The sequence below is a fragment of the Neolamprologus brichardi genome, chromosome 11 (genome assembly GCF_056152115.1).
Source record: "Neolamprologus brichardi isolate AB-2024 chromosome 11, ASM5615211v1, whole genome shotgun sequence".
Classification (NCBI taxonomy): Eukaryota; Metazoa; Chordata; class Actinopteri; order Cichliformes; family Cichlidae; genus Neolamprologus; species Neolamprologus brichardi.
The window spans coordinates 8,066,193-8,093,396 of NC_142114.1; the positions used below are offsets into that span (position 1 = coordinate 8,066,193).

General features: G+C 38.6%; 1 protein-coding gene across 1 annotated transcript; it reads right to left on the reverse strand.

Annotated features, from left to right (window-relative positions):
* Positions 1-2,354: 2,354 nt before the first annotated feature.
* mroh1 (maestro heat-like repeat family member 1) lies at positions 2,355-27,204 on the reverse strand. Its single transcript, XM_087848060.1, has 46 exons — positions 27,066-27,204; positions 26,303-26,406; positions 25,207-25,309; positions 24,919-25,064; positions 24,031-24,162; positions 23,481-23,643; positions 22,350-22,448; positions 22,038-22,189; positions 21,347-21,487; positions 21,062-21,154; positions 19,821-19,899; positions 19,392-19,505; positions 19,100-19,173; positions 18,819-18,941; positions 18,239-18,346; positions 17,853-17,997; positions 17,614-17,654; positions 16,999-17,140; positions 16,712-16,764; positions 16,382-16,489; positions 15,575-15,694; positions 15,339-15,461; positions 14,544-14,690; positions 13,766-13,792; positions 12,371-12,493; positions 12,194-12,273; positions 11,720-11,861; positions 11,483-11,578; positions 10,590-10,694; positions 10,355-10,490; positions 10,030-10,142; positions 9,669-9,821; positions 8,559-8,615; positions 8,209-8,306; positions 7,893-8,058; positions 7,490-7,659; positions 7,242-7,379; positions 6,936-7,050; positions 6,618-6,764; positions 6,469-6,535; positions 6,205-6,326; positions 5,636-5,785; positions 5,373-5,507; positions 5,080-5,182; positions 4,842-4,907; positions 2,355-4,756 (listed from the first exon to the last, which is right to left on the reverse strand). Exons 3-46 carry the CDS (start codon positions 25,226-25,228, stop codon positions 4,680-4,682), a joined length of 4,911 nt encoding a protein of 1,636 aa, XP_087704186.1. The 5' UTR covers positions 25,229-25,309; positions 26,303-26,406; positions 27,066-27,204; the 3' UTR covers positions 2,355-4,679.

Consider the following 27,204-nt stretch of genomic DNA (forward strand, 5'->3'; position numbering starts at 1 on the left):
GGAAAAAGAAGAATCACACATGCTTGGAGTTGAATTTTCACAAACTTGTAATGAAAGATACTTTTCATTTTTTCCTTTATACACAAATACAGCTCATAATGTTGCCTGCTCTATTACGTGCTAACATTGACAACATTCATTCATATTCAAGTGACTGACTTTGATGTGCCGTCACCAGAGATGGGCAGTAACGTGTTACTGTAATCTGATTACTTTTTTCAAGTAACGAGTAAAGTAAGGGATTACCGTTACTTTCCCGTTGGAACGCTGCGTTACTAAAACCGTGATTTTTTTTTTTGCGAGAATATCTCATGACAATGATGTAAGCGAGTGCGACGTTCATGACAACAGCTGTGTGCAGATCAACAATGGATAATATATCAAGTACGGGAGAGAGTATGAGCGTGCAGCGTTTAAAGCGTGGAAGTACTGACCTTACTTTGAGTTTGATTCCATAAAAAGTGACAAAAACATTAGTGTCTGTTGTGCGTGGGAAAAAAAAACTTTTTACAGAGAAAAAAACCCTAAACAAGCACCGAGTGCGCAACGACGTAATGGGAAATTCACAGAGAAACTCACGGATTCTTCCACTGACCGCTGCGGCACACCTGCACCAGGGTAAACCTCCGCCTACCCCACTCCTGCTTTACAGGTGAAAATAGAGCAACAGGACCGCTAGTCTTTGATTTTATTTATTTTCTGCTGTGTTTTACTTGCATCTATTTGAAAGACTGAGTGTAAACACAAAAAATATTTTATTTTATGTGCTGGAATGTGCAGAAAATAGGTTTAAATGTTAAACTAATTTCTTCAAGTCAGAGAATGTTGCATATAATTTAATTTTTGCTTGATGCATAAAGTTAAAAGATTAAAACTGATAAAACAAGTTTAAAAAAAGAGACTTTTCCATTTGATTACATTTTGTATGATGGATTATGCAGAAAAAGTAGAATTGGGCTGAAAGATCTATCGCTTTATCACCTATTCAGGTTGTAAATCGTGTTTTTAAAAAGTAACTAATTACTAATTAATTACTTTTGAAAATAAGCAATGTCACGGATTCAAATATTGGGGATGGATACAAGAGGAAAACCAAAATAACAACACTGGTCCGGCTGGGTTGAGTCAAATGATAATTTTAATGATCACACGCGTGGGAGATGGACGCCGTACGCAGACAGCATCAGATCTCAAAATGGTGGAGCATTGATCAAACTCTTATAGCCTCTAGTGGCCCCCACCTAATCATAAAAGCCTAAACATTCACATTCTTTCTCTCACACGGCGCCCAAGCTACGACCTTGGCTCCCTGTTTATCTGCTCCTGCTGAGATGGGGCAGAAAACCTCTCCGGTATGTATGTTCTCTTCTAATCAGACAAATATGGCGATGACTTTCTGAAAACAGTATTTCTTATATCTCAGCAGTATAATGCATCATAAAACAATATCATTCATTCACAATAAATCAGCAGTCTAATGTAATGCAAATCAGTTTAACAAATGTAATAGTTATCACCTTCTTCTAATTCAGGAGAATAATGCAAACTAAAACTATATAATAATGCATCTTTAATTAGGGGTCTAACATGGCATAAAATAATATTATAATCCCACAGTAATCAGTAAAGTAACGGGATTACTTTTTTGGGGAAGTAATCAATAATTAGTTACGGATTACTTTTTTCAAGTAACTTGACCAACACTGGCCGTCACCGAATTGTCACCACTCTATGTTTTCGTGTGCAGAACACAAGAAGGACCAATGTAATAGAACACAACATGGTTATATTACCTTAAGTAATAATTTGGTAAACCTCTGATGTTTATACTGAAAACATTTTGAATGATCAGACAACTCAATGAATTTAATGTAATTAGTGAAATACTCATTGGTGGCATTGTTTGACTGATTGCTACGCAGTTTCATCTGTTGTTGGATTAAGAGAGATCATCCTTGAGCGGCACTTGAGGACAGTATGAATGAAACTGTTAACATGCTTCCTGGTTGGAGGCTCATCGAATACACAAGAATATTGTAGCTCTCTGTTGGAGTCATCTGAAGTTTTTCACTTTCTATTCTAACAGTTTTCTGCATGATTACGGTGAGTACACCTATGTCACACATATGAAATAAGAATTTCAGCTAAAATTTCTCTTTATTAAAAAATGGTGGCATGTGTTATCTGCATAGAGGATGAAAATGTCTCTTCATATAGACAGGTGGGTATCTGCTGGTCTCTTAGCTGAGATTTATCCATCCAGTCTCGTTCAAAGTCTTGAACTTGGTTGATCTGCTATAGTAAGAGTATAAGTCATTTTGAAAAAGGTATTAAAAAAAATACAAAATGACCAGTTATGTTATAATGGGTCTGTTTATTTATTCGTTTTATATGCACTGATTACCATCGTCCTCACACACTCTGTTGAAAACAGACATGCACACATTCACGCTCCAACACGCAGACACATTTGAAATAATCAACATCTGACATTCAGAACATGTTAAAAATCAGGAAGACATGAAACAATCAATATCAGTGGTACAAAGTTTACAACAACAGAACAATACCAACTACCCTAAACCGAGCCATAGTGTTAGAAAGTGCAGGAGGCCATGAATCCCTGCTTGTAGGGCTAACAAAAACAGATCCAGGAGCAGCTTATGTATGCGATTAATACATTTATAGTGTGAATGTGAGTATTAAGATTGTCCAAGTGCAAAACTAAACAGGGAAAAATAAAGAAGACTTGTGATGCTGAACTTTGGAAGAAAATAAGCAGAGGTTTGCCGGCCAGTTCCCCAAACAGGAACCGCACAGCAGGGCTTAAAAGTGCAACGGAAATATCAGAGGTAAACTTTACAACAAACGATGCATCGCTATCACCTTAATCAGAGTTTCTGGAAATTTCTGCCCCAAAATCGATTTGAATGTGGATGCACAACATATTATTTTTGACTTATTGTCTTTGAGCACATTGATTGGAGACATAAATACTAAGGCCCAGTGTTCAAGTCATTCTCGTATAAGACACTGCTCACACACATATTTACACGCACACCCACATCAGTACCTAAAAGCACACAAATCGAGGCAACAACTGTAAAACTAAACAAGGATCAAGTGCTTTCGTAGCTAGAATAAAGGAAAATCATTAACGGCATTGCTACAATATAATGAGGCTGTAGATATTTGGCATTGGTTTCATCACGTTTAACTGGACTGTTTGACAAAGCAACACTAGGTTAGTAACCTTTTATTGGCTACAAATGTCTTTTTGACAATTATTAATTGGAATTGAGTTAGTTTTCTAAATAATGTGACACCTCTCAGCGTTATGGATTGATATGATTTTGGCTGGTGTGTTCATGAGGGTTAACACAGGAGGTTTGGCAAAGATTTTTTTCCAGGCGATTAATGTGTACGCGTGAGATTAATGTGAAGTTCACGTGAAATTAAAAAACTAAATTAACCATATGCTGATAAAACAAGACAACAATCAAAGCAGCTTTAAAAGCCTCGGCTGAAGACATGACTGTTACAGCTGTAGAGATGGCAGTGATTTATAAACAGCATCATTAAACAGTGATGGTGAGCCTGGCATTAGTCAATAGGCAAACTCTTACCCAGTTCCCATTACTGAGCTTGAGTCCTGCTGGTTATAGAAACACTAACAGTTACTGGCTGGTTACTGGTGGCTGATTTAGTGGCTAAATGATATGAATTAATTACTCACATCCTCCAGACACACTGTCAACCCTTCAAATCTGATCTGCTCTAGCTCTCGTGCATTTATTTTTATTTTATGCTTCACTTTAAGACATCCACGTGGAACTACGAATCTAATCGATCTAAGCACGTTTCACAGGGTCTTCACTGAGGGCAGGGAAACAGCTCAGCGGAGGCTAAAGATTCAAAAGGTGAGGGGGAGGGTGGGGTCTTTAGTACACCAAAACCAAGCTCACTAAACTGCAACTACCTGTAACGGAGATTTTCTGGAACTAAACTCCACATTCACTGACATGGTCACAAAATGCTGCCATGACTACACACACACACTAGCTACCAACCACGCTCACGTAAACTAGTCATGTACTTCAAATGTGCAACTTTCACTTGCTCATATATATATCTGTATTCAAAGAAACTATATTTATTCTAAAAAAGTTTTACTCAAGTTTAAATGTATTTTCATGTTCGCATTAGAAACTTCACGTATAATATATTGATCGAGAGAACACAGTGTATCTCGTTGTCACTGTCACACTGACAGGATGCTACAGATGAGGTCTATCTGTGAAGAGCAGCACAGTCCTGGGTCACTAAAATACCGTTAAGAATCAACTCTTCCTTCAAGTACCAGAGTAAAAGGTGAGAGGGGCTAAATTAAGACTATAAGAGCTAAATGCATCTGTGTGTGTGTGTATGACTGAGTGTTTTTAGTTTTCATTGGCATGATCATGTGACCGTTTGGTTTCGTACTCCTCACTTCTTCCTCTTTGGTCCCTGTTCTGGTTTTAAAAAAAGTCTGCAGTTAGTTTATTTGGATAATTTGAGAATGACTGCACACTGGAACACAGAGTGCTGAATATTTAAAAAAAAAATTAAATTACTATCTATATTGATCGACCACTGATGTGTAAAGGAATTACTAGTATCTGTATGTAGGGGTGTGTGTGTCAGTGGAAGTGTCCCATGGCTTCAGCAGCCTTCACTCTCACAACAGGATCCGGATCTTGAAGCAGCATCACCAAACCTGTAAATGAACGCACACAAATATTAAAACCAGCAAACAAACAGAATGAGATCAGAGAGGAAATGAAGGGATTTTTTCACTGTACCTTTAGTGATGGTGCCCATGTTGAGGTGGGAGTGATGCTCCTCTTGAAGATTTCCCAGCATGAACCCTGATGATGGATACATTATCATCACTTGGAGCACGGCATGTAGATCACATGTCATCTGTAAACTATCATACTGTAACCTAACTGACACAGAGGCTGGTTGTCATTTGACACTTCATGCTTGATAGAACTTCAGTTTATAATATGGAGTTTTTTTTTTAAAGTGCAGTGATACCTATAAACATGGCAGCTCCTGCTCTGACCTCAGGCCAGTTACTCTTGAAGAATTGGATGACTGAAATGTGGTAGAAGTTCAGCATGCCAGGAAAGTCCTGAATCTACAACCCACAAAACACACAATAAGCATCACAAACAAGCATCTAGGATGTGCTTCATCATTTATTGTAACTTTGTGGTGAGAAAAGCAAACATCAGGACAGAAAGCTGACAAAATCTAAATCAAACTAACGGTTTGAATTTATCTCCCCACATTTAAATAAGCTTAACTCAGACTGTCTCTCAGCTCACCAGGTATTTTGTGAGGTCGTTGATGAATTCTCCGTAGTGCAAGCTCTTATCTTCATGTAGGTGGTTCTGAAACATGGCTGTGATCTGTTCTGATCCCACTACAGGAGCACACACTCGCATCGCATACTTACACGCCTAAACAAACAAACAAATCAACTTTTACATGACAGCATATATATAACAGTTCACCCTCTAGTACTAAAGTGTATCTGCAATAAGAGGGAAAGCTGCTGTCACAGTTTGTGTGTGCTTTACAACTTCACCTTAACCACCTCTGGGTTTGGATCAACCAGGTGTAACAGCAGGCTGACCAGAACATTGTGGATTTGGTCTTTGAACACTTGCTCTCCTGAGCCAAACGTGGACAGGTTACCCATGAGATGGATGGAAGTACAGCGGATGTCATCGTTCTCCTGGTTGAGAGTCAGAAGCTGCACTTAGCATTTTATTTAGACAACTAGAGAAAGTGCATTGCCTGTTTCATTGTCTCATGTAGGTTGGAATGGGAAATTTCACTTTATTAGGCACAGAGGTGTAGGCAGGTACACAGGTATGCCTACAAAAAGGGCCCTGTTAGTAGGCACACCTGCTGAAAAGCCACAAACATACAGGTGTGTCTCATAAAGCCTCCTTGTGTCTGAATATTTAAAAAGTCTTCTTCTTACAGGACTGAACAAAGCTTGAGGAATCTAACTGACCTCAGATGTGAATGAACTTTAAAAAAAAGCTAAAGTAAGAAATATTGATATAAAATACAACAAAATGTTACTTTATTTAGATTAATATTTGATTAATAACATGATACAGGACATATATAAAAGACCAAACTTACATTTTCCAAGAAAGGTTTAATCTTCATGAAGATGTAGACCGCGAGTAGGTGAACGTTTTTCTTGTCGAGGTGGACAAGAACTTTAGACAGGCCTGACATGGCCTCAAGTGTGATCAGTTTACCTGTTTCAGTTTTATATAGAAAAAAAGAGAGAGATCTGATTAATGACTGTACCATGTACGCTTTAAGAAACACTGCAGTGAATTAGATACAAATGTTTATTAGCGTTACCTTTTTTCACTTGTAACTCTGCTGTTGACTTACCTGGATCATCTTTCTCCTCCATTCCTGAACTCATGGCTGCCAGCAGCTCCTTGGCATATTTATTCACCTGATAGGAAAGTTACACAGAGAAAGCTGTGAGTGTCGTAACAGTTAGGGTGGCTGAGTGCGAGTGCTGTGAGTGTGCGTACCTTTTCAGGTGAGCCCACGGCTATGTTCCCCAGCCCTCGCACAGACAACATGCGGACCGTGCAGCATGGATCTGATATCCTCTCCATCATGTTGTTCATTAACACATCTACTAACATCAGCTCTGTCACCACATGATGGTTCAACAGCTGGAGTCACAAGATAAGACCGTGACAAAAGACATAAAATAAATAAAAAACATTATTTTATTGTTGTTCTCCTGCTGTTGGCCAATGAAGCTGCTAAAGATACTCATTTAGTCATTTGTAATTTAGATATAACAATAAGAATTGGAGGCATGTAATCACTGGGTTTATCACCTCAGAAAAGAAAGCAGTGACAGTGATTCGCTGGCATTCATAGATATTGTTCAGTAATGGACACAGACACTCCACGATTGCAGGCAATCTGGGACCAGCATGCTTTGCCATCGCCCTAAGGACAAGGCAAACAAACGCTTGTTTACAAAGACACCATAGTACATTTAGAGCACATTTAAATTAACATTTTAACTCCTAATAAGACAGGGTTTGGATAAAATGCAAAACAAGGGCATAGTGTTTCCAGTGTACTGTTTTAAAAGAGATTTACAGCTTTACTGGTGTGCAACATGAAGATATCTGTACCTTGCTAGCAGTGTCACTCCTTTAACATGTGTACTGGCTTCCTTCACTGCATCCCAGGCGTTATCCTCATCCAGTTTTTTCATCACCTCATCTAACTGGGCTCGTACTAACAAAATTCTCAGCGCTTCAGCTGCTACCCTGGAAGAGAAGAAAGGATTGGATCCAAAAGTTCACCCACAGAAACACCTGACATTCTAACTTGACAGAGATTTTATTTATTTATTTTATACATAAAAAAAGATGAGTACCCTGCGACGTGGATGGAGGCAGTGTGTTTTGAGTTGCTGTCCTTTGGTGCTGAGACTCCGACGCTCGCTCCCAGTCGCACAGTGAGGCAGGAGAATAGCCGAGGGAACAGACTGACCGCTGGCTCCTGACTCTGACCGTTTAATAACAGCTCCTTGAGACCGCATGTCATCTGAATGACAAAAGTCACACAACATTCACACCCATCAATTATCTATAGTAAATTTACCAAGTTTAAAAACAGCACCAGAAACTAAACACAAGCCAATTGTTTTGTACCTATGTGCAAGTCTGTACAACAGACTTTCATGATATTACTTTGAAAGTCAAGCACATGAGGGGTGTGTGTCCTGTGCACAACAATTGCATCTCAATTTAAATGTAGTGAGTCACTTTGTAACTTACAGCCAGTGGCTGATTAGTAGCCACCTTTGTTGTCCCTCCTCTCATCAATGACTCCTTCTTGTCTACGTAGGGTGCCATGATGCTAAGTTTCTCCATCACCATCTCCATGATCTGATTAGCTACAATGGGGTCTGCTCCCAAAGCCATCCACATCTCACTGATCCAGCTGCACGAACAAATACGCTTCATGTTCACACATGTCCCAGAAAACATCTGTTACAGCTAAAATATGAGCAATTCTTTCTTATATTAAGACAAAAAACAGCTGGCATGTGGTCACGCTGAGGAAGAGGATTTAAAGGTTCTTTATACTTACTTGTCATAAGGAAGTGGTTGGTTGACTAGTGTATTGATAACAGTCTGTAGATGCTGAGAAGCCAGGATAAGTACTGTTTGTCCCACTGCCACTCTCACCTGAACATAATACAATAAAACAGTTATTCTTAGCAAAGTGCATATAAACCCCTGATAAACCGAGTGAGTTCATTAAGTACCTGCAAGAACACAACGTAAGAGAGTTGTGAAGTAAACGGCTCATCATTGCAAAATAGGGCTCAAAGGTATTCTTCTAATTTGCTCTTTGTTATTTTAACATGGGGATAATAAGAAATCCATAAATAATTTAAGTGTGTGATATATGAATTCTGCATTCATGTTTGTCTTTACCTGGTCCTCTGTGACGCTCTGCAGACGCACATGCAGCACCTCCAGCATCTCTGGGACCTACATACACACCAAACAACATAGAAACAAACAAATGCTGTGTTTGGTGATCCAGCAGGACAGCAGCAGGTAAAGCACTTCACTGTTACAGTTGCAAAACAATGTCTGTGAAGCTGGTTACATTTAGCAGGACTTTTGATTTGATGTCATCTGTACGGCCATCAAGATCGTTTTAGACAAACACAATCTAACTAAACCAGTAACAGTTGTACTTTCCATGTCCTGGTTAATTCTCAGAAATATTTCATCAATATGTCTGGGATGTCTTGACCTAACAGGCCTCTACAGGTCACACCAGATCATGTGAATCAGGTCAGAGCTAAGAGGCTCAAAAAAGTGGAATTTCCTCCTTTCTTTGTCTTTTTTTTTTTGTAAACCACTTTGCTGTTTGATTCTGTTCTGAATTTATTGCTCACTCATTGATTCAAAGATTTCGTGGCCCTTGGGTTGCAAAGCAGCCAATCTTGAGTTTTTTGAGTGTTTTCCTTTTTCTTTTCTTTCTTTCTTTTTTTTTTTTTTTAAATGTAGTTTGAAACATCTGCGTGGTCTTTAAAAAAAAAAAAACTTTCCCCTTCATTAGGAGTTTTCCTGATCAGTGTTTTTATGAATACATGAACAAAGACTTTAACAAGGTTTAAAGATTTATAGTGCTGTTTTGCTGTTTTTTGCGGCCCTTTGGTCTTCTTCAACTCCCAAGACTGAGTGTTATTCCCTTTGAAGTTTAAAGGACGCCTACTCCCAGGAGAGTAGCAGTAGTCTTAAATTTTATTCACTTGTAGACAATTAGTTCTTTTCGCGGGCTGAATAACATCCAGATCTTTAGAAGTGCTTGTTGCTTTGTTGTTGCTTTTCCCTGCTTGGTGGATCGCTCAAATGCCTCTTCTTAAGGTTCTGTGAAAGCTATCCCCCAAATTTGTGAGTAGGCAAATGTTGCATACAATTATTTATAAGGAAATGTCAGTGATTCCAGAGATTTCTCTTTTGAAACTTTATATCATATGCAATGACTGTACAGGCATAAGAAAATGCAACTAAAGGCAGTCCGTGTGTTACCATATCTTGTAGTCCGCCTCCTCTGTTCTTGAGCAGAGTATTCAGAATGACAGTTGAAGCTCGGCAGCAGTTTGTCTGGCTGTCGACAAGCCCTTCAAACAGCATGAACACCAATGTCGTCAGCTGCTGCTGAGGCAGACGCTTACTCATCACCTGATTTCATGCAGGGAAAGATGCAGTTACACACACACACTGCGCATCTACATTATGGTGGACAGAGTGTGACAGACTATACGCATTACAACAGATAACTGCACAAACATATTGTTGAGTGTCATACTAAAAGATAAAAATCCCCACTGGCAAGAAAACAAGTATTGAGCACGAGCAATAAAGCAGTTTGCAGCTCTCCTGCGCGTACCTTGGTAAGGTCTGAGCAGGTCTTGTACAGAACTGAGTGGTCAGGGTTCTCCAGCCGATCCTTTAACGACAGCAGAGAGTCCACAGATTCATCCTTATAATCCAAAGAGAATCCTAGGAACAGGGATAGAAATATTTAAACAAGTTTTACAATGACAATAATTATTCACAGTTCAACTCCAGATTATCCCACAGCTGCTCCTTTTATAAACCAATTACAAAATAACAGACAGGGTCTCATCATTGCCTCCTTACCTTTCCCCACTTCATGACATGGTACTTCCTTAAAACAATGTATAAAATGTCAAAGCGTTACATGACTGTACCTTCATATCGAAGTTGTATATAAAGGAGTGTGTGTATGCACTCAATGGCAGCAGCGCGTACGGCAGGGACAGGGTCCGAACAGCGTGGAGACAGGCGGCCCAGCAGAGCTCCAAGGTTGTGGAAAGACACCATGTTCTGCACAAAGTTTTGAGTTATTAAATGGTAATTACACGATTATCCATTGAATTATAAAAACATTTAACCAATATATCTGCCCTATGTTTTTGTGTGTACCTTGACAGTCAGGTTATCCAGGTAGTAAGCCAGTATGTGAGCTGTGGCTGTGATAGCTCGCTCCCTCTCGTGGTCCTGTCCAGAACTCAACCATGATTCAATGTGCTGCACAAGGAAGTCACATCAGGAAACGCAGGTTACATACACTATGGTAAATGGCCTGTATTTGTATAGTGCTTTACTTTGTCCCTAAGGACCCCAAAGCGCTTTACATGTATACTACAATATGATACTAGCATGTTAAAGTCAATCATTACTGTATGGCAGTCTACAATACTTAAAGATTTTTATAAAGTTATTTGTGGAACTGGAGTCGTGAGCAGGACTGACAGAAACTAAAATTAAAAGCAGAGAAAGAGAGCAATTTGTATCATGCGCTTAAAACCCGAAATAAATACTTCTCATAGCTGGATAGCATAGCTAGTGCTAGAATCACCAGATACCTAATGACACAATATTGTCACTATACTTCACTCACAATATAATATTATTGTACTTTTAACATATGCTGAATATATTCAAAAGCATATTTTGCAATTTATTTTTCAGTTTAAAAAGGTGATTTGTCTTCAAAGTTAAACTATTTCAGTATTTGTTTTACTCTATAAGATAAAGTTATTGATTTTTCTAATAGAAGTATTATTTATTTAATAGAATATTGATATTTTGTTTCCCTGTACTGATCTATTATCACCATGTAAAACACTGTGTTACTATTCTGTATTGATTTTATTCCCCATTCTTCTACTGTTCAACCAAAAGTAGTAGTAAAGATTTTCATTAGCCTCTTAATCTTATGACAAAATGACCTCATTTAAAATAAATAAATAAATAAATAACACATTGAATAGCCAAGTGAAAACAAGAGTATTTGCTGAAGCAGCAGGCTTCACCTTAAAGACATTCTGTAAACCGTCGGGTGTTGGATCTTTAGCCAATACTCTCTTCAGCAGCTCCTGCAGAGCAGCCAGCGTGTCTTTGTACAGCGCCTGTAGAGATCCACCAGAATATATTGGACTGACAGCATGACAGCATTTAAAATACTTGGCTACAATGACAGAAAAAGTTTGCTATAAAGATCAGAGGTGGTACAAACAAACTACAGCAGATCTCAGTCTACCTCACTTCACCTTTCTCTGCTTGGGGTCGAGTGGCTCCTCTTCTTTAGTTTTCTCTGGAGTGTTCGTCTCAGCTGGCAGAGAGAACACACTGTTGATACACACCTTTAGCAAGTCAAAGTTCTCATTCTCGCTCATCGGAGGGTCCAGTGGACTGAGGCATTAAGGTCAAAGATAAAACACTGGGAGATGACAGAGCTTTAGTCACTGATGATTCATTTCACGTCAGCAAAGTGCTGCCTCGTATTTGTCTTCTGTTGACTTTGAGTTCTGTGGTTATCATTTAAGTCTGCAAAAGGAAGTCACCCCAAATGAAAGTTTTACAGTTCATTCAGTGCAAACAGTAAGATTAACTACTACAAACACTCATTTATTAGTAAGCGCTCTGTACATATATTCAGTAGCTGTTAGTCTCTATTATTAAGGGATTTAATTTCTGTCATATTACTTTGCAAATTTCAGTTTCTTCACTGAAGTGAAGGATACATAAGGTTGGCACACGTGCTCATCACGAGCTGGCGTACTGGAGTCCTCAGTGCATCAGCTTGCTCTGCCTTAATGAAGTCCTGACCAGTGAAAAAAATAAAAGACAAGAACATGTCTGCTATTCTTAAGGTCTGCAATTACTGTGTAACAAGAAGCTGGCCCTTAATTTCCACTGACCAGCATAACAGTAATGAGCTCCTGCTTGCGAGAGAAGATGTAGCCTTGTTTCTTTACACACTCGCTGATGGCTTTGGCTATGAGGCCAACACTTTGGATCAAACTGAGCTTCATAGTCAGGTCCTGTATTGGGAAAATGCAGAGATGAGGGTACACAAAATACAGAAAGACAAGTGACGCACAAAGACATATAAAAAAACAACAACAACAACAAAAAAAACAAAGAGAAAATGATTCAGGTCAAGAGGCAGTCTCTGTTATCAAGAATGAACAAGATGCACTGCAAACCTGTTTTAGCAGACACAACTCTACACAAAGCTTAGTAAAAATAAACAATAGAATACATATAATAATAAATCAGTCAGCTAATTAATTAAATCAATCCAACATGTATATTGCAGATTGATCCTCCATGCCTATGGATGGAAAGAAATGTGAGGAGATCAGTAGAACAACAACATCTGCAAGCTCTGATCAGCAAGACATAAAAGGCGTTCACACAGCGTGCGAGTCACCAGTGAGTAATGTAACAGCAATCAACCTTTAAGCAAATAAGGTAAAAAGAAAGAAAGAGGAGAGCTTATAGTGAAGAACAGAGAGAGACGGACCTGAAGGTGTTATTTATGAATGTCACCCTGACTAGAACAATGCCGTAAACACAGCTGTTTCATTGCCCCAAATGATTATAATCACAAGACAAAATGTTAACAGCTTAACAGCACACACATAATACAATATTGTTGTAAACCTGAATATTACTTAGTAAGAACTAATGTAAGAGAGGTGGTCTGCTAGTTTCTTATCATCTGCCCTTTGTAGCTGAGAGCCGACAACAAAAGATAAAAACATCTTTCAAGCTTTCCTGAAGTGAGTGTGTGAGATATTTTCAGTGATGCATCACTTTGAAGCTACATTTCCCTGAAGTACACCACGGTCCCTTATTACAATAAGAAGTGATGCTCAATATGGTTTCTGACGGTTCAACAACCAAATTTAACTGGGATATATTTTAGTCTCATTGCTATTACGTGATTGTAAAAAAGTTTTAAATTGCATTTTACAAATCAACATAAACTCCACCACCACACTGGAAACATGTTAGTGATCGATCATACATGAATGCCTTCAGTGGACAGTAAAGTCTGGTGCTCTTGCACCGTGAAACTTCACATGTATGCAGTGAAGCTGGGTTGAGGCATAATGAAAAAGCTGTTTTACTGCACAGCGCTCTCAAATTGAAGACTTTCATGTATGATTTTAGTGACAATATCACCAAAAGTATGCAGATTTTATGCAGAAATATATTAAGAAAGGAGGGTGAGATCAAACTGAAGAAAGAAGAAATGTTAACGAGCAAGGATTAAAGACAAAGCTCCTGGATTCCTGTGACGATACCTTTGTCTCTACTTTAATCCCCAGAACCTGCATAAAGAAAAGGTGATAAGGGATGAGCTCACATACAAACACAGCCCTGATTCCTGCAGGATTCAGTCAAATAAAATGTTAATCAATAAGCTGTTAAAATTAAGAGTTTCCTTGTTCACTGCCTGTAGCATCAGACCTTGATCTTAGCTCAGTTTGCTGTTTTTTTTTTTCTTCTCATGAACTGTCTGATCACCTAAGTCAGCGGTCCCCAACCTTTTTTGCACCACAGACCCGTTTAATGTCAGACAATATTTTCACAGACTGGCCTTTAAGGTGTTGCGGATAAATACAACAAAATAAAATGATATGACCAAGACAAAAACTGTGGTATTTTGTAAATATAATAATAAAGGCAAATTCACTGTGTAATTGTGTAACTTTATTAGCAGCGTCCTCCTGAAATGCGCCAACAGCATTCAGAGTAACATCCTCCTCTCTGCCCCTTAATGCTCTCTGGTCGCTATGGTAATGCGTAAATATTTCTTTCAAAATAAGACGCACAACCACAATGCGGGAAAAGACCCAGAGAAATCGAGTTAACAATAAAAACCATTAAAACCATAAATTTCACACCTGAGCCTCAACTCTCGCGGCCCGGACCAGACGACTCACAGACCGGTACAGGTCTCTGGCCCGGGGGTTGGGGACCGCTGACCTAAGTGATGCAGGAGTCTGTGACACCCAGCAACACCATCTCAAACAATGGCAAACTACTAAATCACAGGACTGTTTCTCAGTGTTTCCATACCTTGGTGTTGAAATGTTTACTGATGCAGCGGAGGATGTCCTGATCAATGCGGTTCAGAATCTTTTCTGGAGGGGCGTTCGCAGCCACTTGACCGTAGCACAGGATTAATGTGCTTTTCACCTTCTCCACCTCGACATCATTACGCTCCTGAGGTTAGACAAGAAAGGAATAACTAGCTGTTTGTTTGTTTTTTTAAACTGTACAATCAGTATTCATTTTGTTAACCAATAATTTTTGTCACACTTTTTCCTAATAAGAACAAACTGACAAGCAAATAAAAAATAATGCTCGAGGACAAAAACGATGATGGGATGTATTGCCACTTTTTGTCAAAAAAAAAAAATAAAAAATAAAAAATAAAAAATAAAAAGATGAAAATATTCTGCAGAGACAAGATCCAATAAGAACTATCTAAGAGACAGGTGTATAGACAGGTGGGAATATGGAAGTGATCCAATCAGAAGTAATCTCTGATTTTAAATTAACATATGAGAGGAAGAGAAGAGTAGACATATGGACACATTTGATATTTCATGTCAAGGAAAATAAACAGTGCTGAGAAACTGTCACCAACAAAACTTGACACTCTTTCACACTTTATAATGTAGCCAACGTCAGATTTGGTCTCATATCTTGTGATATTTAGCTAAAACTACAAGAATTTAGATTTTTTTAGAATGAGATTTTGGTCAAAAGATTGTGACAAAACTAAATCAAAATTTGCTGTCTAAATGAACACTGCTTTACATAAAATAAACATAAGGAAACTTGTTATTTGCACATTTTCCATCGTACTTTGAGCAGGTTAAAGATGCTCGGTGACTTCTTGAAGGCATCCGATTTTCCAAACTCATCCAGCTTGGCCAGAGTTCCCTCCAAGTGGCTATTTGCACACAGACCGACGCCCATCGCCACTCCCTGAGAGATGCAGATGACGGGAATTTAGAGTCAGACTATAAACCTGTGCAACAACATCAAAAGTGACATAAGTTTTGTACGAAAGAATATTGTCAGGTGACAGTTTCAGGTACCTCTCTTTCGACTGCATCACTGTGCCGAGCTGCGAGGAGAACTTCATGCAGCTGTTTTTTGACCAGGTCTTTATTGTAACAGTGTTGGAGAGTCACTCCTATACATCGATACAGGAAGCTCTAAAAAAAATGAAAAAAGGCTCATTATATAAATATCTAAGCAGTATTTTCATATCTTTCTCTCCTATAAGAGGAACATCTGTGATATCAATTATACTATACAAAATTTACTAGTTAAATTTTGTTTATTTTCAAGCTTCACCCTTGGTCAGGTGTAACTTTTCAACTTTCTGTATGCAATTTAAAAAATATATAAATAAATATAAATTTTATGTGTTCTGCTAAGCATTCATCATGTCTGCAGCAGATGACCAAATCAAATTATACCTTGCATTTGGATTTAAGAATGAAGAAATACTTGTGATTTTAAATATGATTCATAATATTAGCATGGGTGTCCTGAAGAAAACAACTTTGTGATTTGGGTGAGATGATGAACGTTTGGCATCCGCTCTCATTGCACAGTCTTGCCAAAATATGCACAAGGAGTACCATGGGCATCATTTTAGTGCTAATGTGTGCTGTGTGAACTGTGGTCTCATATTTGTGATGGTAATCTCAGAAAATTGTAGTTTTCTTCTCTTGGAAATTGCCAATTTTACTGTCAGAAATTCTGACGTTTTTCTTAGATTTATTACCACCCTCTACCTGCTCCATATTTTTCACTTCTAAATTAAGTTTGCTTTGAAGCCTTAGCAGCTCTGAACTGGTTGTCTAATAAACCTTTACTGGTAAAAAGGTACCTACCTTCTCCTCTAAGGCGTTGTTATACGTAGGGAGGTATCTGGTTGATTCAGCTGCCAACTGACATACCCACTTATCATCATCAAGTGCTGTCAGGGTTTTAGACAAGAGCTGTGGACAGTTTTAGCACCTTTAGGATGACTTTGATCAAATTAATTGACTTAAATGGTTTTTGACGAAGCAGGGATCATAACAGTCTAACTATATAAATAATCTCATAATGATGACAACCATCATTCACTCTCTTCCCAAATAAGTGGGACCATATTTTTGTTTTATTCAGCTGAAAATCACTAATGCATTTGAAGAGGGAATATTAAAAAGCCCACACACCTCCAGTAGCCTCTTGTCCCACTCCTTCTTATCCAGACTCTCTGCAGCGGACTCTGTTAAAACCAAAATCCACAGTCAGAAAGCTCTGGCAGCAGCATAGTGAAAAATACTGTGCATGAGGATGACACTCAAGGTGACGATCACTTTTACAAGAAAATGAAGCATGCAAGCATGAGAACTCCTGAGGGGCAAAAATGCCAGTTGTGTGTAACTACAGCAAAGCACATATATAGTATAATACAAATAAATGCATAAAATGATTACTGTATGTGCACATATTTTCATACCCTCTAGTACTGTAAGCAGTGGAGCTATTTCTTTGTCCCAGACTGCCTCAGCATTGGGGTGAATGTTAATACTGAGGATTTGGAGGAGAGAGAGGGATGGAGCGCCATGATCTCTGTTATTGAATGGAAAAGCTGCATTCACCTACAAAAACAGATACCTATCATTTATATCACAGATCACATAAAAGACAAACAATTGCAGTAAATCTGTATAACTTGGTTATTGCTCCATGGTAGGAGGAGCTAGAGAAAAAAATGCAACTACAAAGAATTTGGGATTAAAGCCATAATGAGTGAAACAAACGCATGCACGCACACAAAAAACACACATACAGACTGAGAGAGAGCATTTTAAAATAAATAACTTAACTTTCACTCACAGTATGCATACAACACCCAATCATTATATGCAGATCACACACACACGTTACTGGGGATTAAATTAGCATAATAAATCCATGCAGTCTTTTTTTTAAATTTAATTTAATTTTTTTATTTTATTACAAAAATGTTGCTCCAGCCAATTATTAGATGGGATGCTTGGCAAGCCTTTATTTTAATACTGAAGATGCAAAAAGGGAATTAGGTTTAGCTGATGCTTCTATATTTGCTTACCAGCAGTCTGATCATCAGTGTTTGTGGAGATGGTAGATTGACTAAAGGACAGAGATGAGACATGTTTAGCTTAAACTGATCATTCAGAACAAGAACAAGAAGAGACAAAAGAACAAATTTCAATGCTTAAAGTTATTTATAATATTATTTTTTTCCACTTTCACACACAACATTTCAACATAGACCCCTTACAGCACACTGCTTTCCACACTTTACATAAAGTGTCTATAGCCAAGTACCTTCCCGTGTAAAGTCGATTTTGAAGCTGGGCTCTTGGTTATTTTTCTTCTTGTTGCCCAGCACTATGAGACTTTTACAAAGAGGAGTAGTGGCATTGCTGTACTGTGAAGGGGTCAGATAATACAGCAACTTTGGCCATAATACCTTCAAACAAGAAAACACACATGTTAAATATCACAGCAAAGTTCTTAAATGTAACACTTAACTGACTAGTAGTACAAATCAAATTTAACTGACCTACACTACTAGTCAGGGAAGTTTCACACATGCACAGCATAAAATAAAGACATAAGAAACACCTGCTGCTAACACTGTTTCCCGAACAACACATGTTAATATATATACACAATATTTATCAGATCAGACTGGTAGAAAGGGTACATACATCGGCTAGTCGTCCAACAGTGGTAGTGAGGAGATGAAGGGTGTTGTCACACATTGACCTAAGTGACTCGTTAGTTACCTCCTCTGGATCTGTGGGCCTCTGACTCCGCTGAAGACACACAGAAAAGCGCACAGGTAGTAATACATATTTTACTTGAAAACATCTTCGCTGGTCCTTCTGTACAGTTCTTCTTTAATCTGGGGTGCTAAGGTCCTCAGGTTATCTGTGAGAGGACAGATGTTTCATGTCTGCAGAATCTGTCATTTTCAGCTCCATATAGTTCATTAATCTTATAGACTTTAAGATAAAGTATTAAAGCTCATTTGTGAATTATGAATGATTATGAATATCAACTATGAATGTCTGGGCATTAATGGGCTTGTTTGCACCTTAGATTTTAATCACATGGAAAACAGAAAATGATATTTGTTTTTACTGTTACCATTTTGTACATGGTGTACATATATACAACAAAAAGCCACCATACTAACACACACATACAGTACTGAAAATGCAACTAACAGAGAACTTCCATACAAATCAGAAAAAAAAAGGGAAATGAACACAAAAGGAGTTGTACCTGATACGTGTCAGGTAAAGCACAATGTTGAACTATGAATCGAACCAGTAACTCTCCTCCCTCTAACTCCAAGTAGCCGTGATGAGCCATGGCACTGATCACTTGGACCACACGCTTCTTCACCTGGGAAACAATGAGATCATTGTCTAAACAACTAAAAGCTTAAGGAAAAGGGTAAAACACAAGAACAAGAATATGTTCATCCATCTAACAGCATGATAGTCAAAAGAATAATAATAAAAAGGTGTGTGTGTGTGTGTGTGTGTGTACATGTGTGTTACCTTGTTGCTGTGGTCAGCCATCGGCTGTCTGATGCTGGCCAGAATCAGCAGCTTCTTGCTCTCCATAGTAGAAGCTGTAATGCACAGGTACTAATAAAGGTAAAGTCTTAAATAATCAAATGAATCAACACGTATATGCACACATAGATACATAAATACTATCACGTGATTTAGGTAAACTGAACAATTTGCTTCTTACTTGTCTTGAAATGTCTGCGTGCCGTAAAACAGGCAAGTGTGTGATCAGGGAATAGTGTGTGTCATGCTTGGGTCTGTTATTGTATTTCCTTACTGGAGGAGTTGATGAGGTGACGGAGGACAGCCAAGGAGCCCAGCCTGCTTCTCTCATTACTGTTCTCCAACTTCTGAAGAACAAACATAACCAGGCGATCTGGGAAAGAGTTGGCTAAAGGGAGAGAATTAGAAGTTTAAAAAAAGAAAATTAAAATGTGAAATGCATAAATTGACAAAGATGTAATAATCAGGTCAAAAAGGCAAGCAAAGCAAGACAGAGGATAAGAGCAGTCCACAAACTGCCACAGTTAATGCAATTATCCTGTGGTGGAAACTGGGTCTGACACACTAATGCACATCTCATTACTGCTCTTGTGACTCTCTAGAGCTAAACCAGATAGAAAAGCTTGACGCAACCGGACAACATTCAGCTGTCACTTTGCACTCAACATCAACATACGAAGAAAAATAAAAGTAAAATTAGTACCAATCAAACTGAAGCAGCGCAGGACCTCATTGTGGTTCTTGACAGTAGGAGGGTTACTGTAGTCAACAGGGGCAGACACCTGGTAGAAACAAGGGAAGAGCATCATGGTGTCTATTCTGGTGAGTTTTAGTTACATCAGGAAAATAATGGTAACTGTAGATTAGATTATTTTAGATGTCATTAAAAATGGCTCACTATAACACAATTGTGCTACATGTCACATTATTCTAAATAATCTTAATATTTTTACCATTACCTTTATCCCTTGTATTAAAACAGCTGTGTTAATAACAGCGTATGTGGTATTCAGCATGGATAAAATACAGTTTTCTAATTTGGTTTCTGTGGCTTCGGGTGTCATGGGTGCAGATGTGTGTTTGGATCAGTGACAGCCAGGAAATGTATATCTACCCAATACAAATGACTACATCTGTATATTAAAAATATACTGAGTGATTTATATATCACAATCTACAAGTCAGTGTGCAAATCAAGCAGCTAAAGGCAATAAAACATTTGTATAAACGCTCTCCTGCAGCTGTATCATATATAGGGATGATGGTGTTCTCCTGCTGCTGAAGAATGGGAGAATATTAACATGAGTTCATTTTTGCATGGACCAGTGTATTTTTGAAAACCATACTAAAAAAAATTAACAGTCTGAGTAAGAGCTAATGACACATGGTCTGTTTTTACAGCACAAAGTCACATGTGTTTATTGTTTTTGAAAAGCTTCATGTGCCACCACTTTCTCACTTTGGGTACACTTCTCAGCTGAAAATAAAAACTGAAAATGTTGTAGGAACACATTCTTAACAGCAACATGCGCTTTTAAGCACCATTAAATATTACATATATAAAAATTACAGAAGGAACTGTAACAGACACTGCTGCTGTAACATTATGCCATCACTCACGTAGTTGAGGTGAAATTTTGCAACACGCAGGCATCAGGCCAAGTGTCAGCTGAGTCACAAGGATGTGAAAATGTGTGACCTCAGTAACAGTTACTGTCATTTGATTCATCGACTAAGAAAAGCAGCACAGGTGAGCAATTCGCAAGAATTAACCCAGTCCATTCATTCACAGATTTGTGCTTTCAATACCATAAGTAGTTCTCACACCAAACAAATACTGTGACACAATTCTTCCAACCATTTGTTTCTCATCAATACACTACACAATCAATGATACCAATTTATTACCATGCAAAGAAGCAAAGAAATGCACTTAAAGTGTACCTGTTGGTGCAGTGCAAAGAGCAGAGCTTCCAGTTGTGTCTCCAGCACCCTGCTGCCCATGTTGACAGATGCATCTAGGACTTGGCACAGACTCTGTTTAGAAAAACAAACAGGTACACACACGCAAAGGCTCAGACTCAGTTTAAGATGCACTTCTACTTAAAGCCAGGACAGAGTTTAGAGATGCTCAGAGAGTGATGGTCCTCCATTTCCTTACATAAATTATACTTTCTACAAAAACCCATAATAAACGATCCCTACACTGATGCATCACACTGTGCTCACCTTGCTAATGATGTAGTGCTCATTGTTTTTCTTGTACAGGGACAGGATGGCAGGAACAAGTCTGGGAATCTGTTCCTCCAGCTTATCGCTGGCCATCAGATGACACATTGATCCCACCGCCTCAGCCACTGTCAGCCTCAACTGGAAGCCAAACAGATACAAAGAAAAGTCAGAATATGAGGTGACAGAGATGACAGAGATTAGGTGAGTACTTGGACATATTATGTGTAATAAGAATGACCTCCACATCAATAACCTGTGATTGAATAAATATTCGTTCCCAGAACAAGCCTCTTTCTGAGATAATTTAACTCAATACTCTTCTAATAAACAGTTGTATCTTCCCAATTGTGCAACAAGTGGTTTAATTGTTTGGCTCAGTAACACGGATTAATATACCTTCCAGAATACTCAAAAAAAAATTTTTTTTTTTGAATTTCCCTATAAAACAGTGTCTCTCCAGGATAGGAGAGTAAATTATACCAAGTGTTCTCTCTGTATTTTTACAAGCTGAGAAAATTAATTTAGCGTTTATCATTTATTTTTTTATTTGTCATTGCAGCTTTGGATGGCTTACTTCTGCTTCCTTAATGATTCAGCTTCCTTCAACCCATGACTTCTTGCAAAACGTAGGTGGTTTTTCAGTTGTATAGTCCACTGCACTTCATATCATCTTGCACGATCAACCTACCTTGGGCTCTCTGCTTTGTAACCAGTTATTGAAGAGGATTTCAAAAGCAGCATAGATGTCACTGGAGAACGTGTCTTTTCTGACTGAAGGATCTGGAGCCTTGTCTAAGTTGGCCAGGTACTCCAAGATACTGTCGCTGAAATGAGACAGAGCTGCAGGGAGAGAAAAACAACAAAACAGGAAACAGAAAAGCCGTGTGACTGTAAAGAGCAGGGAAAGCAAACACGCGAACATCGTGAAGCTGCACTTTTTGTTTGGTTTGTTCAGTCAAAATCTAAGAAACCACTGGAAAAAACGTCAGATGGTTCTTACCAGAAGAGAAGACCCACTTTATGTTGTCCTGTTTTGCTATGCTCAGCATGGGTAACATGGTTCCCAGAATAGCATTCAGAAACGGCACCATGCCATAAACTAGAAAACAGAACAGATTACACATTTATGGCACGCTTACATTTCCCTCGTCCTCTATAACAGCAGTGAGACATACATTGGCATTATTTTTGCACTATGAGACTAATTTTTATACAATAATTCAAATGGATTTGTCTATCAGTTATTTGGCTGTTACCACAATAAGTGACACTCAGACATGAGTAGTTCAGACAAGATTATTTTTCTTTAAAGTTATTCCAGATTTCATTTTTTGGAGTTTGGGGAAAAAAAAAAAAAAAAAAAAAAACTTCATTCATGCCATAAAACACATGCTCAAATTCAAATGTAGGATTAGTAATGTCAGCCGCACTTTAAAGGCCCTTTAAAGACTGACAAACTCTGTTTAACTACCTGACATGCTACTTTGGTAGCTGCCATACTCTGAGCACAGACACTGAAGTTCAGGGCTTTAAATAAGTTTTACTAATCCATGACTCCATACTTAGTGAAAAAAATGAGCCCTAATCATTTGTAATCACAGAGTGCTCCTAAAAAACAGAGAGAAAGAAAAAAAAATCCTGGTGTTGTGCAAAATCTTTGACCTGCAAGTGCTCTTACTGAACAGGTTTAACAGGTTCACCTTTTCTCAGCAACCGCTCAGTTCCTTCCTTCTCAGCCAAAATCCTAACCTGGCCTGCATGTTGGCTTCCTTAACCTCCTAGGACCTGGCGTCCACATGTGGACATCACATTTTGGGATGTCTAGACCAAAATAATACATTTTGCTCCACAAGGGCCTGATATCCAGTTACGGGGACATTATACTGCCACTGTTCTACTGAAATTTAAAACAAATGTCCTCCTATGTGGATCTCATTTCTCTCAGAAACAAAAATCAGGTAAAAAAAAAAAAAAATCTGGAAATTCTTTGTTTTTACATTCATCAGGTCCCAACGTGCCCAAATATCAAAGAGAAATTAAAAATGCATGTCATGGAAGAGTTCGGGTCTCAGGAGGTTAAAGACAGACTACACATTTTTCCTTTCATGCACGCCAGTAAAAATGTCCTTACCATTTGAATCAGAGAGGTTGGCCAGTGTTTGAACTACAAAGAAGTGAGGCAGGACCCCTGGCTGGAACTTGCTTAGTATCTCTTCCATGATATCATTGATGTGCTTATTACCCACCGCGACCAAGATATTACTGGCTGCCTGCTGCCAGTCTGGGATGACCTCCTGAATCAACCATGATGGCAGAACAACAATGAAGAGGAGGTAAGAAAGGGACCACACGAAACTGTATGACTAAGACTTTTAAGATATCTTAATCAAAACTCAATCATGTAATGTCCACACTCTTAAAAAAAACAAAAATCAATGATTAAAAGTAAATATTCTACCCTTGTCAAAGGAGCTTAGACAGAAAAACATCTGGACTTCTTTAAGTTTCTTGAAGACGTTACACCTCTCAGCTTCTTTAGCTCTAAAGAAGAAGAACTGAAGAAGCTTCTCGGATGAGAGGTGAAGGGTCCACTTAAAGAAGTCCAGATGCTTTTCTTTCCAAGCTCCTTAGACTACGATGACCTGGGTGACTGAGAACCTTCACAGACATAAATAATTTACCTTTGATCGAGTCATTTCATCTGAGGCCAGGGAGATAATACTCTTTATCCTGGAAGGACTGATCTCCTCTATCCTGCAGCTAACAATCAGCTCAATAGTCCGAAGAATCACAACTCTGTGGCTCACCACCAGCTACAGAAGAAAGATGAGATGAAGAAGAGGAAGATATGAAGAGGCGATATAAAAGCATGAAAAAAAAAGAAGAGAGGACCACAGGCTGGTCTGTGATGGAATAACATCAGTCACTATGCCAATAAGCTCTCCGACCACACAGAAATCAGCCTTCATTTTGATGTCAGTACAAGCGTAAAATCTGATGACTGCATCTCCCAAAGCTGTGTTACCTTGTTGCCAAAATCTGTCCATAGAAAGGCAGAGCTTCCAAAACAGCCTTTGTGGTAGTTTCTGTTATAGTATATGTCTCCCTAAGCACATTTTAGCATGATGATACTGATAGATTAATAAGATGAAAACAGTATCAGCCTCACTGACAAGGTCATTAACATAAAGGAGAACAGGAACACAATGGAGTGAAACAGGAAATTAAAATGCTACAAGAGCAGTTAATCTGAAACATAACAGCATGACTGTTTTCTGCTGAATGTCAGGGACTGCCTTTAGAGAAGCAAAGAATATATCACTAAGAACATTTTACACCATCTAAATTAAAAAAAGCCAACTAATAAACTGAATGAAGTCAGTGGCTACAACGGTATCAAAAGTCTCTGCAGCTGTGTGCAGGAAAAAAATGCAGAAAAACAGGCTCAAAATAGATTTAACAGTCCATATTGCTTTTAAACATTAAATGACTTTGCAGTTGTTTTCTTAGTTACGTAATTATGGCTGACTTTCGTCTTTCTAATGACTCTCGCTATTCTGGGTTGTTACCTTAGGGTGTTTCAGGAGGTAGTCCTGACACATGGCCAACACTCGGTCTGGCTGCTGTTTTCCCAGAGTCAAAATAGACTTCCTGACTTGTTCCTGGACTTCTGAGTCTTTATCGGTGGCTGCATCAAGAAGAGCCAGGGTCACCTCTGAAAGGAAAACACAACCTCAGAAGCATATCGGAGCAGAAAAGGAGTAAACATAAGTGGATGGACAACATTTCAGAAACCTGAATTGACCAATGTCAAATACATGTGGCTTAGCCTTCAGTAGAGAAGGGAAGAGACTCACGTTCAACATCCGTCTCATCCATGTTGGACAGCAAGGAGCTCTGGCTTCCTGGAGCCAGAGGCCAAAGAGGGGTTGTTTCTCCTGGGATACAGATGGGCTAGAGCTACCGAAGACAGTATACAGTATTTACAGTTAATACTGTTCTTAATATTGCCATTTTTTCATTGGAAATAAACTGCTGTTTTGACTTGGGAACAACCAAAATCATTTAATTCATTTAAAATGTTCATACTACCATGCCAGTAAGGATGTTCCTTTATCAAATATGTGGAGTAATGTATGCAAAAACATGACAATCAGGGGTTAAAGTGGGTTGGAACAATCTGAAAGAGCATCCCACCACCTTCAGTTAATGATTAATTACATCTGATAGAGAGGTTAGTGCATGTTACTATTGAGTGAGTTGTGCTTGCTTCCAGTGATGGCATGGAGACACTTGCTCAATAATAAGAAAACAATGACATCCCATGGTTCATTTACACCTTAAACACATCCCATTTTCCTTTTCCTCCCTGTGATGCAAATAATGGTGCTGATTTAAATAAGGTTTCACAGTAGTCTGCATCTAGTTAGTGCCACAGAAGAGGTAAGAAATTATTTTTAATGGGGAAGTATTGTAAAAACTAACTTTAAAACAGCTCAACAAATATCAGCAAATGCACAAACTATATCCGTGCAGTGTGTTGCAAAATACATCCGTGAGCTAAATGCTCAGTTGCTTTTTTTTCCCAGGGAGAGGAAAAAAAATGTTAACATGCATCACCGACATATGGAGAAAGATGCCAGAAAGATGAGTTATTTATTTTTAAAGAATGGGATTTTCACATGCTGAGCAGTCTCTGAGTTTTAAATCAAATACTGGATTATGCATGATGTGTTGCTGAAATATGTTTTTGCCTAACATTTTGCAAATGCTTACATGAAAATATGGCACTAGGCAGTTTAGTGCATGCTACACTGGTTAGTTTGCAGTATTGTTATCAAGTTTACAGAGAATTAGTATGTTGAACTATCTTGGGTACTGCTAATGGGTTACATGAGTTTATATTTAAGGTGATTAAGTTGATGCTGATTAGACTCATTCACCGAAGTCTACCTTTTACTGTCTTAACATCTGCTTATATCTTGTTGAATTCAGGTGGTTAAATCCATAAAGAGCAGGGAATATCGGAGTAGCATGGCAGTTCAGCTGATCACAATCTGCAGACAAAGAAACATCTACTGGACATCACAGAACACATTTTTATGTAACTTACTTCTAACTCACAGTAATTATTTGACCCTGCTGCAGCCAATCTTTCTGCCTTCACCTGCCAAATGTCAGTTTAACCTCTGATGACAACAACTCATGTAGACACAGGGAACCTGCGAGAAGCTACCTAAGAGAAGACAATTGATTGTGACCTCTGTGACAAGTTCACACTGAGACACACTAACACCTATTAATGAGTTTAAGGCTGTATTCAACCAAAAACTGCCACTATCCGGTCAATAGGACTTAACTTTTTATCAGTCCGCCACACCTGCTGTGCTAAAGGGTTAACATAACCATCAACTGAATCGTTGCTAGCTCGTTCAGTCATTTATTGTAATTTTACGTTGATTATACCATAAAGAACGATGACATTGCAAACAAACACGCCGTGTGGGCTAAGCTAAGTAGAGTGCCTGGAGTGAAGCCATTTATAGATGAGTGAACTGTTAAACATTTAGCTTTTACCTGCTTTGGTGGTGATGCTGCTGTCGCAACCTACTCAAGAGTCATTAGTGTGCTAACCTAGCAGCAGCTGCAGCTACGGAAGAGCTACTAGCCTTCTTATTGAACCAAAACAGCGGCCTTTCTAATATGGCTAACTTACCAGCCGAGGGTCTGCCAAACAATAATCTCTCACCCCACGGTCAAGTCTTATCTTGGTTTAAAAAACAGGCTTGCGTATCCGTGTCACAGTTGACGTTAGCGCCTGACTAAAGACTGCAGGTGTAAACACGCTTGGTCAT

What these genes read in the sequence shown, in the direction of transcription:
- mroh1 (XM_087848060.1), bottom strand. Translation starts at nt 25,228, where the DNA reads ATGGATGAGACGGATGTTGAAC. An exon ending in AGCACTACATCATTAGCAAG is followed by an intron (nt 21,155 to 21,346) that starts GTGAGCACAGTG and finishes TTTTCTAAACAG; the next exon opens with AGTCTGTGCCAAGTCCTAGA. An exon ending in TCACCTCATCAACTCCTCCA is followed by an intron (nt 19,174 to 19,391) that starts GTAAGGAAATAC and finishes TGTGCATTACAG; the next exon opens with CTTCTACTATGGAGAGCAAG.